The 18413-nt window shown below is 30.7% G+C and overlaps 1 protein-coding gene across 2 annotated transcripts in view; it reads right to left on the bottom strand.

The window, feature by feature from the left end:
- Positions 1 to 289: 289 nt before the first annotated feature.
- LOC142326258 (beta-1,3-glucan-binding protein-like) overlaps positions 290 to 18413 on the bottom strand; it is a 37382-nt gene continuing 19258 nt past the window's right edge. For both annotated transcript variants that reach the window (XM_075368578.1, XM_075368577.1), the window contains 6 exons: positions 15641 to 15780; positions 11568 to 11728; positions 9960 to 10190; positions 7150 to 7259; positions 4177 to 4278; positions 290 to 1089 (listed from right to left, as the gene is read on the bottom strand). In XM_075368578.1, the coding sequence (XP_075224693.1) occupies positions 991 to 1089; positions 4177 to 4278; positions 7150 to 7259; positions 9960 to 10190; positions 11568 to 11728; positions 15641 to 15780 (843 nt within the window). In that variant the 3' untranslated portion in view covers positions 290 to 990. The remainder of the gene's footprint in view (positions 1090 to 4176; positions 4279 to 7149; positions 7260 to 9959; positions 10191 to 11567; positions 11729 to 15640; positions 15781 to 18413) is intronic.

Raw genomic sequence — 18413 nt, 5'->3', positions numbered from 1 at the left:
TAAAGTTGAAAAAAATGTTTACTTTAACAAATAAGTAAATTGAAATGCACAGATGATGATTTCATGATTATCCATATGTGCTTCAACAAAAAGAAGATGGTAGTTTGATACCTGTTTACATAAACAGGTATCAAATCTGTTTATGTTAACAGTTTAATGGAATGTAGTTAAACCTGTAGATACCTGTTTACATAAACAGGTATCAAATCTGTTTATGTTAACAGTTTAATGGAATGTAGTTAAAAATATCTTAATTTATGTATCATGGGGCAATAAATAAAAAATGAACTACCAACACCAAATTTATTTTAAAGCACAGTAGTTTTCTTAAAAGAACATTTTTATTAATTTTTAAAATAGTGCTTTAATTATTTACTTATAATTTATGGGGTTTATTGCTTTTTTTTTAATTTGACTCTTTTATTGAATACCTTATATTAAAACTGCCTCTGAAGCCTCTGTTCTATTCATGTTGAAAAATGGTTATCTATACTATATCCAGAAGATTAAATTTACAGAAAAACCAATTATGAAAAAAGGTAGATCTCATAAAAATTGTTAAATTTTTTATTTTTACAGAACTGTGATCTTTTTTTAAGATAACTAAATTAATTTATGATTACTAAAAATAAACTCTGTAAAATTGCTTTTTTCTTTTTTTATTTATATTGCCAACTCTTTAAGTTTTAATCTCCATCCTAGTAAATTTTCCTTTAAATGCAATCTAATTGAATAATACAATATTAAAAATGATCACAGTTCACTTTAAAAAAAAAAAAAATTAAAAAATTCAGTAAAATTTACCTTTTGTAATAATTGGTTTGTCTTTATATTGCATCTTCTGAATATAGACAACCAGGTTTTATCATGAGTAGGACAGAAGTTTCATAGAATAATTTTAATGTAAGGTACTCAAAACAAAAAGTCTAGGATAAATAAAAAAATCATAAAACTCATTAATTTTAAATATAAATTAAATTATAATACTTATTATATTGCCCATACTTTTATATATTCTATTACTAATTTGGTTTCATCATTCCATGTTCTATGCCAGTTAGGAATATCTTGGTAAAAGTTCAGTTTCCTCTGAAAAAGAAGAATTTAATTAACAACTTTTCAAAAATCTCTAACTATAATAATTTATCAAAAACTTTATCAAATTAATAGAAAAAAATAATATCTGTTAATTATAAAAAAATATTCATTTCATCTATAAATCTGTGTTTGAAATTCTATTTTATTTTATTGGTAAAACATAATTTATTAATTTTGTGTACAAGAAGCCCAAAATTAAAATGCATTCTTCAAAACTGTAAAGAAAATGTTATTAACACTTAAACAATCTGTTTTACAATATTTACCCCTGAAATTAAAAAAATTACATTTTTACTTAAAGAAAAACAAATAAAATTTGCCACATTCTATCAACATTAATTTCACTAAATACTTAAGTGTAACTAAAACACATAAAATTGGAGCAAAATGGTCATTTAAATGCAAAATTAGGAATTAATCTTTATACCTGATGAAAAAAATCACTTTCATCAAAATAAATTAATTTTAACAGTGGTAATATATCAGCATCACATTTTTCAACAGTATATTATATATATATTATATATATTATATTGTAAGTGTATCAGATTGTCCCATAGTGTGTGACATATGTTTTGTATTTTAAGATGGATTAAAAGGTTTGGCGATAAAAGATAAGCTCTTCAATCTTGCCTAAGATAAATCTAGGGTTTTCCTAGATAGATCACCTTAAGGATTCCTTATCTTTACGGCCCCTGTCATTCTCAGCAAGAATCTAGTAGGATTCAGTCTACACTTTTACAAAACTAAAACAGGAATGGAAAATATCACAGATAAGGGAGAGAATGTTGAAAACAATCCTCCAGAATACAGGCACCCTTATCATGTACAATCTCTTGAGAGACTGTTGCATTGTTGATCATACTGGAGCGCCACATTACTTTTCAATGATTTTCTATTGATCACCTTAAATATAAATAACTAAGATTATTTTTCCAGTGTGTTTTTTCTCAAATGGTAAAAGGAGCCATTCAAGAACAATTATGAGTGAGGGACAATCTATCTCCATCCCTGTAAATGTGTGACATATCTGTCTGAACTATAAATTGTTTAAAAAGTTGTTAAATGGTGTGTACTGCAGTACTTCATCAATCAACCAAATGCCTATTTCTTGTCATTATTCATCCAGCTAATTTTCTTCTATTTGATCCACTAGAATTTTTTTATTGTGAAATTTAGGAACTATGTATATCAGTAATTATTACCCTTCCTTGAAAAACATTAATTGCACTAAATATTTTCTTCTGCCAGTTGAACATTACTGTTTCGTGTATGTATTAATTAGACAGATTAATGCTGCATAAAGGTAGTTTAAAAACGTTACTAGGAAACTTTTGTGAAAATTCCTAGAAAGAAATCTCTTTTGACTGTTTTATCATGTTGGTGTAACATCAGTAGCATCTTTGTATCACTTTCTTTTCATTTTGATTTTAAAGAAGGAAATAAGAAAATATCAACTGATACCAAGTTGAGAGATTTTTGTTGCATGATGTTAAAATGTCTACTTAAAGTAATTTTATTAAGTAATATAAAAGTAATTTTATAAATATACTACATTCAAAACACAATATTAACAAATTAATATATGAAGAGTACACAGCTAAACAGAGACTAACTTATTCACCTGGATGTGCAGTACAGATTACATAAACCAACAAAATAAAATATCATATTACAAGGGAAGATCAGAAAGTAAGTTACACCCTGTATGAAACAAACACTTATTTATAAGACGATTTTTTTTTATTATTGAACAAAAACCTACGTAATTTTATCTATTTTTCGACATAATTACCAAGTTTTTCTAAACATTTTTCATACCTTGTAACAAGTTTTTCAATTCCATCTCATAAAAATTTCAACCATTTAAGGACCGCTTCCTTCAGTTGATCATCATTAGCAAAACGCTCCTCTCCCAGATCTCGCTTCAGAGGACCAAACAGGTGGTAGCCACAGGGTGCTAGGTCAGTGCTGTAAGATGGATGAGACCACACTTCCCACTTTAATTTTTGCAGCAACTCCTTTGTTACATGAGCTGAATGAGATGTAGCATTGTCGTGAAGAAAAACGACCCTATCGCTCAATCTTTCAGTTCTTTGAACTTTAATGGCTTTACGCAATTTTTTAAAGTCTCACAGTAAGATTCGGCATTGATCTCACCAGCAATTATCACTGACCCCAAACATAACAAGCTTTATTCTTTTAATAAAGATATGATTAGCCTTACCAACAAAATCAATCATTTCTTATTGAAGAACTTACAATCTTACTGGATCTGATAGATACTATACAGCTTTTCTAGTTGGAATTTTTTTTTATTCAGTTTTTATTTTCATTTATTATCTTCGTTATTTCTTTATTGTATATTATGTTTTACTTATTCAATTCTTCCTTTTTTTGTGCAGATCCATCTATTGTATTATTGTCTCCTAATTTCATTAATTTTTAACATTAATTTTCATTCCATAGTCTATCATAATGACTTCTAATTTAGAAATCGTCTGTTGAATACTCTGTGCTTTACCTTTCCTCTCCTGGGGGCATAAATTCACTGTAAACAACTCCCTCAGAATCAAAAAGACTGTCGGCATATCCTTTTGATCATGTGGAGATGTTTTCACTTTTTTTGGCTAAGGCAAATTTTTGTGTCTCTATTCATGTGATGCTGGTTTAGTCTCAGAAATGTAATGTAGAATCCAAATCTCATCCTCTGTGATGGTTTGTTTCAAAAACTACGGACCAGTCCTGGAGTAATGTTGAAGAAAAGAAAGAGCAGACGCAAAACGAGTTGATGTTTATGGTTGTCGGTCAACAGACAATATAGATAATTCAAATACCTAGTTGCTAAAATGAGTTTTTATTTCAGAACTCATTGTTAGAACAACTAACTGATGTAGCAAAGGTTCTAGATTTACTGCTTAGCTTAGGATAGATATTTCTTCAACAGTAGAAGTCTATATTATTTGTTATCTAAACTTAATTGAAAGCTCACCTATAAACAAGTCTTTCAATACAAAAAATAAAAATTAATTCTGTGATATTAAGGGTAAATGATTAAAATAAAATAATCATACATACTCCAGCTTGACCATTTCCCCAAGGCTTGACTGCTCCATTATTGGTTATGCCATCAGGAAAATCCTCTGTCCCTCCTACATGCACTCCAATCATAAAGAAATGCTAGAAATGAGAAATATGTATCTTTATTTTTACCAGTTTCCAGTTCATAAAAATCTATTGTTTATAAAACAACAACTCACAGAAAATATTAAACCAAAAATAAAAATAAAATATAATGGTAAAAAATGTTAAATGTAAAATAAAACAAATTTAACTCAAGCTGATCAGGGAGGGCTTGACATATCATGGACTCTCAGAATTAAGTTTTCTTAATTAAATTTAGCAAAGAAACTGTTTTATTTATAAAGTGATCTGTAAAGTTACACTTTTCCATGACATGTGGATTTTCCATTAAAGTTAAGTGGATAAGTGGAATATTATTTCTATCATTTGAAGGTTGAACAACACCAACAATTTTTTAAATATTTAGTGTTTGGTCATTTTTGTGATTTGCACTGGTTGACAGATCTTGACTATGTTACTATTGAATGCTTTTAAGGGGTCATTGTATAAACATTATATGAAGCGTTCATTTGAAGCTGCATCCCATTTGACCTATGTAAACATTGGGTTGTGAGATTCATCATTGATGACAAATTCATAAATATTATTATATTTATTATTATTCCTCACACGTAAGCATGCACACACGTGCACACAGAAAAAAGGATCACATCTTAACACTCTTGAAGTTATATATAAAATATATAAACATCCTCCACAGTAAAAAAGATCAGAGACAATTCAAGTCTGACAGATATTTTGGCTACATCCTTAATGCATATCTACTTACTTTTTTAAAAGTGTACCAACCATAACAACAGTTCTTTATAGGAGGTGATAACAATACCAGTCCCTGAAGATGGCTAAAAGAATAATTGAAAATGTTATGAAGTGAGATTTATTTGAATGCATTTATTAAATTTCATTCAATTTGTTGTTAAATCGTCATAAATTTGCCTTAAAAAGTTTACAGAATTAAATAATTCTCACCAGCAATTATCACTGACTCCAAACATAACAAGCTTTATTCTTTTAATAAAGATATGATAAGCCTTACCAACAAAATCAATCATTTCTTATTGAAGAACTTGCAAACAAACTTTCTGGATCTCATAGATTCTATACTGCTTTTCTAGATAGAATTTTTTTTATTAAGTTTTTATTCTCATTTATTATCTTCATTATTTCTTTATTGTATATTATGTTTTACTTATTCAATTCTTCCTTTTTTTGTGCAGATTCATCTATTGTATTATTGTCTCCTAATTTCATTAATTTTTAACATTAATTTTCATTCCATAGTCAATCATAATATCTTCTAATTTCGAAATCGTCTGTTGAATACTCTGTGCTTTATCTTTCAGAAAATTCATGTTATTCTCCTTCCTCCTGTACTGATTTCTTAATATTTTATACAGAATTTTAATCATATCTCTCCAGCACTCATTTTAAACAAAACTGGTGATAGACTTACTCCTCTCCTTTTTTTAAATAAATCAGTTTGAGTATCCTTTATTTTCAAAGCCATTATCTGATTCAGGTATAATTCTTTAATTAATTTCTAACTTTCTGATCTACTCTTTGGCTTTTGGAACAAAACTATTTTAACTTGCTTTTAGTTTCAGCTATTTTCAATCAAAATTCAAATTTTTTACTGCAAAAACTAAGAACACATAATGGAGCATTAATACCATCATAAGACACTGTACCACTACAAGAAAGTAATAACTTGCAGAAAATTATAGAGATGTAAAAGAAGATGAAGAAGGTGGGCAAGAATAACAATGCTAGACTCACTGGTTCACCAGTGAAGTTTAGAGCTGGACTTCAGGAAATTGGAAGAAAATTAGGAACAAGGAAGTCCTGACTGGACTTCACCAGTTAACTTACTGTAAATTTCTTTTTCAAAATGTATAACTGCACTTTGGCTAACAAACGCAAATATTTGAGAGTCTGAGCCAATTTCTTTAATTTTCTAACCTGCAATTTGTTTAATTTTTTAAATAAATAACTGTTGCAAAAGATCATACCAGATTAATATCAGTTCTTTTCTATGATTTTTTTTAAAGAAATCTAAAGAAATGTTTGTATTATTTGTTAAATGCTAAAATCAAAGGTCATAGATGACATGACATGAGAACAGTTACTCTTATTAATGATATAACCACTCTTATGGCAGACTTTCTGTAGAAAATGAGAAGTGAAATGGTTTCTGTTGTCTTTTTCACCCAGTTGAATATACTATAACATATTACAATGCCAAACCCATTAAAATGCAGGTAAAATCAAGACTAAAAATATATCTTCATTTCTGAAAATTGTTTATTTCATATCCATTTTCTGATTCAGGAACAATTCATTAATTAGTTTCTAGCTTTCTGATCTGCTATTTAGCTTTTTTAATATTAAAAAAAAGCTCATATTGTTTGACTTGGTTTATGCTTTTTCCACATCTTTAAAACATTCATTTATTTTTTTACCTCTTTTTATATATCTCTCACCAATATGTCCTATTAACTCAGTTGTATCCCCTTTCACTCTTCTATTCTTGAATCCATATTGTTCTTCTGCAATCATATGCTTCATCTGTAACTGGGACTGGCCGTCATAGAATACAAACAATATTACAAATGCCACTATTCTCAGCAAAAGGAAATCTGAAAAATTTCATATGTACTGAAATGCTTAATATGTCTAATAAATGTAAGACTGGCATAGAAATGCAAAACAATAAATTAATGTCATTTTTTGCTGAGAAACAGATTATATACACTACCTACTCTCATTACAGGGTAATTTTATCAAACATAATTAAAATTATTTTGTTATATTTGTTTTTATAAGATCTAAAGTGTTCTGCATCTTCATTAGCAGAACACAAAGACAGCATTTATTTGCAGAACACTAGATAGAGTATCTAGTACTTACTTCATGATTAAAAGGAGCATTTTTCTCACGAGAATCTGATATGAATGGAGGATCAATTCTACTATTCCAGCGTTTAATTTCCTTGTTATCAACATAAAAGATGAACTGATCTGAAAACAAACATATCAGAAATACTAATGAAATTAAAGAAAAAGTATTTACAACTCATAACATTTTAGACTAAAGATGAAATACAGTTTTGAATTAAAACAATTATGATTATAAATTGGACACACAAAGTTTCTTTCTTGTTTTTATGAATAATTTTTAAAAGTAAAAAAAAATATTAGAAAAATTAAAACTTTGTCAAGGAGTAATAATCATTTATGAAACAAGACAAGTATTGTCTGTTAACTAGTAGTGTCTGTATGCTAACTATAAATTATTTTTAACAATACTTGGGTAAGTAAAAAACTCTAAGTAAAGGAATTTTTCTTTTTATAATATTTTCATACATTCATTTTGGTCTCAAATAAAAATATAAGAAATATTTACAATATATTTAAGAATAAGACATTTTACTTTTTTGTACTATCTTTCTTTATTTTGAATCCACTAACAGAAAACTACAATTATTTCCATTGGCTGTAAAGGATAGTGATAAGAAAAGTAGAGATATATGCCTTTGTATTTTACCCTCTGCATTTTTATATACGAGGTTTGTCCCAAAAATAAGTGTACTGATTTCCCCACGGATGAACAGGTAATGTAAAACATCCTTGATGTATAACAGTGTGTAGGTGCATACTGGCTGCACGTGCATACTTGTTTCAATTGGATTGGTTGAGTCTGTCACACGCTACTGCTGTTCGTATTTTATAACCTTGTTACATTTGCGATGAAGGAAAACAACTGCACTATCACATTCTATGTGAAACTCGATAAATCTGCCACACAAACATTTGATTCTTTAACCAAAACTTATGAAGATACCACTCTCTTGAGAACTGTGGTTTTTAAGTGGCACAGATCTTTCAAAGATGAAAGGACCGAGAAGATGTTGAAGACGACCCTTGCTCTGGAAGACCAACCTAGTCAACAAAAGATGAAAATCTGGAAGTGGTACGAGCTGTGAATTGTGCACAAAGAATTTGTATGTTCAGGACAAACAATTAATTGCCTTTTACAAAGATGTCTTGGAAAGACTTAGAAAATGGGTCCAGTGAGTCCAAATGAACATTGCACATGATTGGGTGATGCACCACGATAATGCACCAGCTCTACCGGCTACATATCCGGCATGACAGGTCGGCCCGCCGGTTGAATCTTTCCTTCGTGCCTGCCTGTAACTTCCAGATTACGGTAACCCGACCCGACTATGTCGTTCCTGGGCCGACCCCAGAAGCTAGGATTCGGTCTTCATGCCAATGCCTCTTACGGGGATAACCCACAAGGGCACTCCCGCCGGGACTTGGTCTTTTTCAGCGCAGGGGTTTTGGAGTCACCGTGCCTCATCACCACCACCCACCCGCGCAAGCACGGACAAGCGGTGGCTCCGTAAGGGGCTGTCCATCATCCCCTCCCCCCAACTTCATAGTAACAACTCACAGAGATCATTATCATGACTACACACACCCCTCGGTCTGGTGGTCCTTCATGCCACATAGGCATGATCGCGATCTGTTTTTGCCGACACTGCGCGGAGTGCGGACGAGGAGTGCTCATCCCTCTTCTCGGTTGTGGAGCTGGGTTGTGGGTGGGCAATGTGAGCTTAGTTCTGCTGGAGTCTTGCGCCGTTCAGTGTGTCATTCATTTTGGCCCTTGACACTGTCCAATGGGTAAGGGTACCGCAGCCCTTACTGCTATGAGCGAGCTCTGGGATGTCAGTATCGTGGGTCAGGCAGTACCTGACTCCCGGCCCGTGTTAAATCTGTAGGAGGCGGCTGAATGGGGGAACACTGGCAGGATCAATGATCCAGCGCATGATCAACTGTCCCTCCACTCCCACCTTGCGACATATTGGCTGGTGAATTATAGGTTTACGAAAATTTCTACTTTTACAAATTCCACGGCAGAGAGTCCACATAAATCCCTCATCTTAGAGAACCTCTTTCTTCAGAAGAGAAAGAGGAGGAAGAGTGTAGAGTTCAAAATGTGGAAGTGTGCAGAGATTTGGGAAAGAAAACGGAAGCTACAAAATTTTGACCAAAGAATAGCAAATCAATCCCAAAACAGTTGTTAGTTATCAAAAGGAAAGAGGTGATTCTCAAAGATTAGCCCTTTAATAATAGCTTGTGGCATCACAGAAGCTGCTGGAGGAGCGGTTAAAAGGAGAACAATAATTCCTGTGGGACTGTTTGTATAAAATGTCAACCAAGTTCAGTTGTCATGGCTACTCAAAGCCAAGAAGATCGGAGTCTTAGACATTGAGGTTGCTCCTTATAGTACCTTGAATACTTCAAATGGTGTAGTCATGTCCAGCGATTTGTTAAACAACATAGAAGAAAAGATTTTAGATGAACTTCAGGAACAAGTCTCCAAGTTCCAAGACAAGTTCCATGTCTTGTTGCACAGAACAAAAAGTATTATGTTATTGCAAACAATATTAATCCCTTATTGGCCTAAAATTGGCCAATAAGATATTTGCTTTTGGCCAGTACTCTTATAGCCACTTAACGACATAAAACTTATTTCTGGTACTGATAAGGGTATCTGATAGCTTGTTAAGGTGGTCAAGAAATTCAGTGTCATAAGGAAAACAAATACAGACTAAAAGGTTTTTTTTTACAGAATAAAATAAAACAACAAATATCTTTGTATAACTATAATTAATTAAAAGTTATGCCAGATCAAAAGTTAATTTTACTTACCAGGACTCCAGATCACCTTGAATAAATGGAATGAATCAGACCAGTAACCAGAATTTTTATTTTCTTCAAAAAAATTCTTCATATTACCAACTTGCAGCCCGCAAAACAGATGTTTATTGCCTATTTCTTTACCGTTAAATGTAAGTTGATCATTACCAAGAGAAGATGCAATTATTATTTTTCCTGATTTGTCTTTATTAAAATGTAGTGATTGTGGTAAAAGCCAAATTTCTGAAAATTAAATTAATTTTAAGTAATTTTGAATAGCTACAATAATAAAGTTATATTTTGCATTAAATATCTTAATTTTTAATATTATTTAAAAATATGATAAATAATTTTTGTTACTCTATTTCAGCATTCAATTTCAGGTGTACTAAAGATATATTTTAATGGGGAGAATAAGATTGATGAGATGAGATGAAAAAATGCAAAACCTTGCCAGAAATCAAATTTGAGACAAACTGCTACACCAACACCAACTGCCTTGCCAAAATTTTACAAAAAATACACAATGATCCAAAAAGTATGCAACATTGAATAATATTTTCAAAAAGATTGTTTAGCCTCCATTACCAGAACAATAAAGAAATAGGATGAGTTGTTTACTTATAATAAATGGTGGAAGTGGCCTCCATTTGCTGCAACATAGGTCTCAATTTACTTTTTTATGTGGTTGCTACCCTCCAAATTTCCAATATATCCTATGTTATAATTTGTCTTCAATGTTCTGCATCAATCGTTTGTGGAGCTTTTGGAAATATTTTTCAGATCAAAAGAAATAACGCAAGAGAACTTAAACCTGGAAATCTGGGTATCCATATTCCATGAAAAACCTTTACTTATAAAGAACTCCCACATTAATATATTACCACTTTTTGCACATATTCATCAGAATTTACAAGCAACACTGCATTACAACCTTCTAATAACATTCACCCTCTTGAACACTGTAACAAATGAAACTTATAAAAAGTAAGAACATATATAAAATCTTTTTATACATGTTCTTGAAATTTATGCATGATGAGAATCTGATATAGATGGAAGGTTAATTTAAATGGTTAATAAGGGTCACCCTTTTATGCTGTTCTGATTTCTTGGGACAATCTTTGTATATCAACTTTGAAGTGAAAAATTACAGTTTATATTATTCACAAAGATTTGTAAATATTTTTCAATTATTTATCATTTAAAAGGGCAGGTCGCATTCACTCATGCCATTAATCTTTCAAATAACATAACTCTAATCGTAGAACTATTGGTCCTCTGTGGCCCAATGAAATACCAAATGCTGGCTTTTAGCCCAGCCAATACATCTATATGTATTCAGCTATATCTAATTATTTAGTCTTCTAAAAGAATAAGTAGCTTATTAGGCTTCATTTCTTGTAATTTTTTCCTCCAATTTCTGTCACAGTTTTCCTGCACATGTGATCTCCTAGTTTATGACACTACTCTAATATCTGTAAGCACACATGCAAATAAACAAAATGGTACAGATTAGAAAAATCCTGTAATATAAAATCATTTATCATAAAATCATCATGTAATATAAAATCATCTTAGAAGTATAAATTATTTAAAATTAAAAAATTTTGATTTTACCTGGAACAACCCAGTCACCGTGAGGTAATTTCGCTTTAATCTCAACAACTCCGTAAAGAAACGAAAAACTATTTTGTGTCGATAGCCTTCCTGACACCACAGGTGGAAGAATATTTTTACCAACTGTACGTTTCATATAACATGAAGTACTAGATGTACAGCTAATAGAAACAAGAGAAACTGTTTAAATTTGATCCAATCTTAAATATGAGCAATCTCTGGTTATTTTATTTGTGAATAATGTAATAACAAACTCATTTAATATTATTATTTTTTTTTTTTTTAATATAAATGCTTTTTTAATATTAATCATTTAATATTAATTTTGAAATTGTACTTTTCAAAAAGTAGGTAAGTAAAAGTAAGTAAATCATTTATAATAATGTCTTTTGAATTATGATGTGATATAAATATAAACTCCACTTGAAGCAAGTCTCTTACCCTTAGGTAAGATTAGAGTTACAAAATATTGTAACTCTGTCACAAAATATTTACTTTAGATATTAAAATATTATTACCACAATACAGACTACTGTAATTTAGTATGTATTATTATGTATCTACATCTTGAAAGACTTCAAAGACCAATGTTAAAATCTGGTATTTGAAATACTTGCATTTCTTTTGGATGTTAAAAGTCCTATTACATTATTATAATATACTATCATATAATTACAGATTACTTTTTTAAAATAAATAAAAATATTTAAAATCTTATGTCAGTATTCATACCTATCATATTTATTGATATGAACATAGTGCAGTATTAAAATTGTACGTCACAATTTAAATTATAATTTAAAAAGTAATAATTTTAAGAAATAATTTTCTTTAACATCAGGAGGGCGTACAACACTGCCTGGTGACAAGGTATTCTAAATACCCTTAAAGAATGGGGAGTTGTAGGTAATATGCTTGCTTTTATTAGAGGTTTCCTAAATAACCGTTCATTATGTGTTCATGTTAGAGATTCAGTATCAAGTAGTGTCATTTTGGAGAATGAAGTGCCTCAAGGAAGTGTATTAAGTGATACCTCGTTTACTATAGCCATCAACAGTATTACTAGATATGTGTAACTACCTGTTTTGTGTTCTCTACTTGATTTTACTGTATATACCACGACTCCATTCAACAGCCACAGCTGAGACTACTACAGAATACTACAGCTCTCCTTGAAACTTGGTCCAAAGTCACCAGCTTCATGTTCTCACCAGAGAAAACAAAATGTGTAGTCTTTTCTCATCTACAAGAAAAGTCGTCTTACGTGGGTCAAAAACACATTAAACAGTTAAAGGTGAGATGTTTAAAAATTCTAGATATGCTACAAGTCCTTAGCAACACCAAGTGGGGGAATGACCGATCATGTATGTTATGCTTTTATTATTCTTTAGTTCCTTTTTAACTAGATTATAGTTGAATCGTCTGCTCTTCAGCACGTCATACTGCGGTTAAGATGCTCAATTCTGTACACCACTCTTTTTTTTGTCTTGCCACTGGTGCATTTAGATCAGACCCTGTGGCAAGCATACTTGTTGATTGCAGTGAGCCATCACTTTGGGATAGCTGGGACCAACTGCTAGCATATTACTCTGCACATTTTGAAGGACAACCAAATCACCCAGTTCTTAAGGCAGTCTCACAAACCCTCATTTCTAATGGTCTGAAAACCATCAATATAATACAGCACCAATGGATGTCCGTACCCGGGGATTAATGTACCTTCTATATTTTGACTCACCTTTTTCTACTTTCCCTACCAACCTTTTCCTGTACGCATGCTCTGTGAAGACTTGACCCATTAATTTTAATTAGACCTCACTCTATATAATAAAAAATTAAAAACTCCTTTCATCTTTCAGCAAATATTTTACCATTTTCTATCAGAGATGAACCCAGTCACAGTAGTATACACAGAAGTATCGAAGCAGAATGATACCATAGGATGCACTTTTGTTGTAAATGACATAACTTACATGTTTGTTCTACCTGGTATTACAAGTGTCTACAATGCTGAACTTTATGCCATCAAAATGGCTTTGAACATCATTAGATAAAAATATTTTCACATCCTTATCTGCAGCTATTCATATAGTGCTCTCCAAGCTATAGAGGTTTTGTATTCCAGACATACTATTGTCACTGAAATTCATAAAGCAATCTCAAATTAAATTGGCACAACACACAGGTGAATTTCCACTGGATCCCTAGCCATGTGGGAATCCTGGGTAAAAAACGCACGGATTCCACTGCTAAAAATGCATGTAGCAACCATCCTTCTCCACTTGAGTTACAACTACCGATTTCATCAATTCCATTAAACATACATTTCAATAAAGGTGACAAGATGATTGGGATGCTACAGCAGATAATAAACTTTGACACATAAAAGACACGGTGATACCATGGGACTTTTCATGCAGAAAAATTTGCTGAGAGGAAATAGTCCCATGTCGATTGCGGTTAGGACATACCAAAGCTACTCATGAACACCTGATGTCTACGGAGATACACCATTGTATGTTCATTGTGACTGCTGCTTGACTGTGCACCACATCCTTGTGGATTGCATATACTGTACAGCTTTATGTCATAAATTTAAATTGCCGAGGAACATACGGCGCATCCTAGGAAATGACAAGAATGTACTATCATTTCTTGGGACAAGAAGGTTATCATTTCTTTTAAAAAGGATTAATAATCTTAATAAGATTTAACCCATCAAAATTTTAATATTACTTTATTATTCACGTTTCATATACGTAGTATCGTAACTGTTACGTTGCTTTTATTGTTTCAATTTTATTCCTATTATTATATTAGTTTTTATCATAGTTTTAATGCTATTTTGCTATTTTAATATCTATTTTTGCTAATATCTGAGAAGAAGGCTCTTGTTATTATTTTAACCCAGGCATTGATAACGTGAAAGCATTTTACGCCCAAGAAAAAAAAATGTTCTCTTAATTGATATTTGTATTCACTTAAGGCAAAGACTAAATATAAAAAAATTACAACTCTCCATTAATACTGACTAATAATATTTTCTTAAATCAGGTATCCAGTGATGTTATATTAACCACTTATCACTGTGCAGTTTTTTTCATATTCTAACTGTGTATTCTACATAACATATGTGGTAGTAACTGAGATAAATGCATTTTATTATGTTGTAGTCTTTTAGCATATTATTAAATATCTCTTTTCACAACAAGTTTTAAACCTCATATTCTGTTCATGATCAAGAAATACACTCTCATAAGTAGTTTTCCAAAATTTAACAAATATTACTAATCTATTGAAAAATAAGAAGAAACTTATAAGACAAAATAGCTTCCAAAAAAAAGGGAAAAATTCAAAAACATTATGTCTTTACAGGCTATGATAAAAAGGCAAAATAAAAAATAAAAAATTGGGAATTATGTATCAACTTGCTTAAACTGAGAAGTAAATTCTTTTAATAAGAATATATGCAATAAATAAAAATATAATTTAAACTGTAAGCTTAGATCTTTAAATAAGAAAATTATGCTTCAGAAAAACAGGAAATTTGCCAATCGTATATATCATGAAAACATAAACTCTAAACTAACTGCAGTAAAAAATTGAAGGAGGGTTGTAACTCAGCTGATAAGTGTAATATCAATAAATAGGTTGTGCAAAAAATTTTCTTTAAAATCATATACTACGTATCTCATCGTGTTCCAAAGTAAATATAGTGTGATGAGAAAAATACAATAAAACAGATAAAAAAATTCTTGTGATTAAAGAAAGAAAAGTTACATTTTATTATTTTTGAAAACATAAGGTACAGGAAAAATTTTCATTATTAGAAAATGTTCAAGAATTTCTATTAAAGTATAAAACAACCAGAATCTTCTGAAATACTCTGGTACAAAATGTGTGGTTTCAATTGTGATTTTTATAAAAACTACACAAAAAAATATTTAATAATAGATTTGAAAGAGCAGTGTAATCATGTAACCCAGTCTTTTTAATAACAAATATGTAAGTGTATACTTAAAATAAAATTATTATAAATCAGAACTACAAATAAACACTTTAAAATCACTGACCGAGATGATAAATCAAGAGGTCCACTCAGTGAAAAATCTTTACCGTGCTCATCATCCAGTAATGTTGGTTTTATTACTAAGCAATTTGATTGTATAAATGAATTAGTTAAATTGCTATCAAACACAACAAACTCATCTTCCTGAAATAGAAAACAGACTTATAAAGTACATAAGATTTGAATAACACAATAGTTGAAGTTGTCATTTAAACTAATGAATTACATACAATATGAAAAATCTCTTTCATCTAGCTATAATCTTCCTCAGTTTTTTTTTTAGTAAGAAATGTTATTTAGAATGCTGCATAGAATCAGCAGAAAATGTAAATTTATACCAGATTTCTCAATGTAATTAAAACACTACTTATTTAGATGCCTTTCTACATTACTTTCATGTTACTTTATGTTATGCACATTTGGTAATAAGTAAAAACTCTTGCAACAATGAATAAAACATAATTAACAGCAGCTAATAAGGAAAGCTTCAGCATCATGCATTCTGAATATATTTCCTGAAGAATAAAATTATTATGCTACTTCTTAGCTCTATATAAAATTATTTATCTTACCAAGTTGTCATGTTTCAAGAACAATATTTTTTTTAAAACATAAGTTTTACGTATATTTTAGATAGATATCACAAGCAAGTGGGATTGTTTATTATCTTCAACTACAGTGATTTAATTACTGTAGCTCAATGACATGATAATATCTTACTAGTAATGCAAAGTTAATAGATACCAATTTAACTTGCTAACAATAGAATTTTTAAAAGTCTAATGAGACTATTAAAAGTTATTTATGATTTACTTTCAAATTCATGAAACTTGTTCTTTCAAAGGCCTTTCAGATGTAATTATCAACAATATCTTCAGAGATCAAAAATAATGGTACTCAAAATTCTCCTGAAGAAGATGCTGATAATTAACAATGATCTTTGGAAGAAAAAGTTTCATTAAATTAAAAGTAAGTTGTTACAACTTTTTAATGTTAATAATCAATTAAATTAATTTAATTTTTTTTTTTATACGCTGAGAGTGAAATATTTATAACAAAATCCGACAGTGCTAGTAGTACTGATAATTTTGACCAGTGGAATATACTGGACAAACAAGTTCAGTATTGTTAGCTTTTACAATACTGTATTGCTAATTATGTAAACTGGTTTAATTCTGTTCATTTAACATTTTTTAAATATCAACACTAATTTTTCAATAGCCGAAGTTAATGTTCAACTTATGCAGATATTCATTTTGGGGGCTTCTATAATCTCAGCAGTCAGTTACTTCCCATATTCAGTAATAACTTACTACACCCAATAAAAACTATCAAAAATGTTTTCTTCAACGCCTACTCACATCTACTTCTAAATATATATATATATATATATATATATATATATATATATATATACAAGTGCAGCAATTAAGTAATGAGACTGATTTTTTTTAGCAAAGTGTGGCAACCCTGCAGCCTTCATAGACACTGCATCTTTGACCTTGATCTTTGCCTCTAATAGCCTAAGCAGCTCAATATCTCAGTCTTAAGCAGTAGTATAATAAGTGAATACGTGTTTTGGTCTCTCGATACGGAAATGGAATCGTGAAATATTGCTCAACGGTATGCCATTTCTTTTTATGTTAAATTCGAGGGCTTTTGGAAATGAAGTTATGTCGAGAGCTCAAGTTTTTCGTTGGCATAAAATGTATTGTGAAGACAGAACGAATGTTAAAAACGAAGACGGTAATGGACAACCATCAACTACGGAAAGACATCAACATGACCAGGGTGCGTGAAATCGTACGATCCGATCGAAGATTATTTGTGAAAATGATTGTAGAAGAAATGAACATCAATCGGGAAACTGTTCGACAAATAAGAAAAGAAAATCTGGGGATGAGAAAATGATCCCGAAAAATCTTACAGAGCAACAGCGAAATGCACGGATAAAATGTGGCAGCTGATCTGTTGGAACAAGTATAAATCAGCCCAGAGTTATTGAATCCTGTTATCACTAGTGATGAGAGTTGGTTCTTCCAGTATGATCCAGGGACAAAATGTCAAAGTTCGCAATAGTGTTCAAAGGGATCACCCAGAACTAAAATCTCGCATGCCGAAACTCAAAAGTGAAATGCATGCTTGTGTGCTTTTTCGATTCCACAGCATTGTTGCTGTGTTGTAACTGGTTGTCTCCTGGACAAACAGTTAATCAATATTTCTGTAAAGAAATTCTACAAAGACTTTGAAAACAAAGGAAAGTACTCCAGCCATTAATTAGCGGGGGAGGCCATAAAATGGCCAGAATAAGTAAAAGATATATTGTCGCGTGTTCGCGGCTCGATCAGGATGTTGAAAGACTGACAATTTAAAATGTTTATATAATTACAATTTATTGGTTTAAAAACATAAGTAAAACCAGACAAATCAATAATAATGTCAATAGTAATAATAATAGTACAACAATCATAAAACAAATAATAAAGAAAAGTATAGTAATCGCAACAACAACAATAATCAGAATAATTATAACAATAACAGATAAAAATAAATCCCACAATAATAATTAGAATAATGACAATAATGGCAGCAGTAAAAAATAATAATATAAATTTCAATAACAAACAAATAATCATAAATGTCAATAATAGTAATAATAAACAGAGATTACATGCGAAACAGAATTTGAAGTAATCGTCAGGATATATTCACAGGTAGATAAATATTGAAAAACCAGAATTCAGTCCCACTGACAACACATAGCATGACCGCTAGTC

This window comes from Lycorma delicatula, chromosome 6 (assembly GCF_047948215.1).
Source record: "Lycorma delicatula isolate Av1 chromosome 6, ASM4794821v1, whole genome shotgun sequence".
Taxonomy (NCBI): Eukaryota; Metazoa; Arthropoda; class Insecta; order Hemiptera; family Fulgoridae; genus Lycorma; species Lycorma delicatula.
The sequence above is the reverse complement of the archived record's forward strand: the minus strand, read 5'-3'. Positions and strand labels throughout refer to the sequence as shown.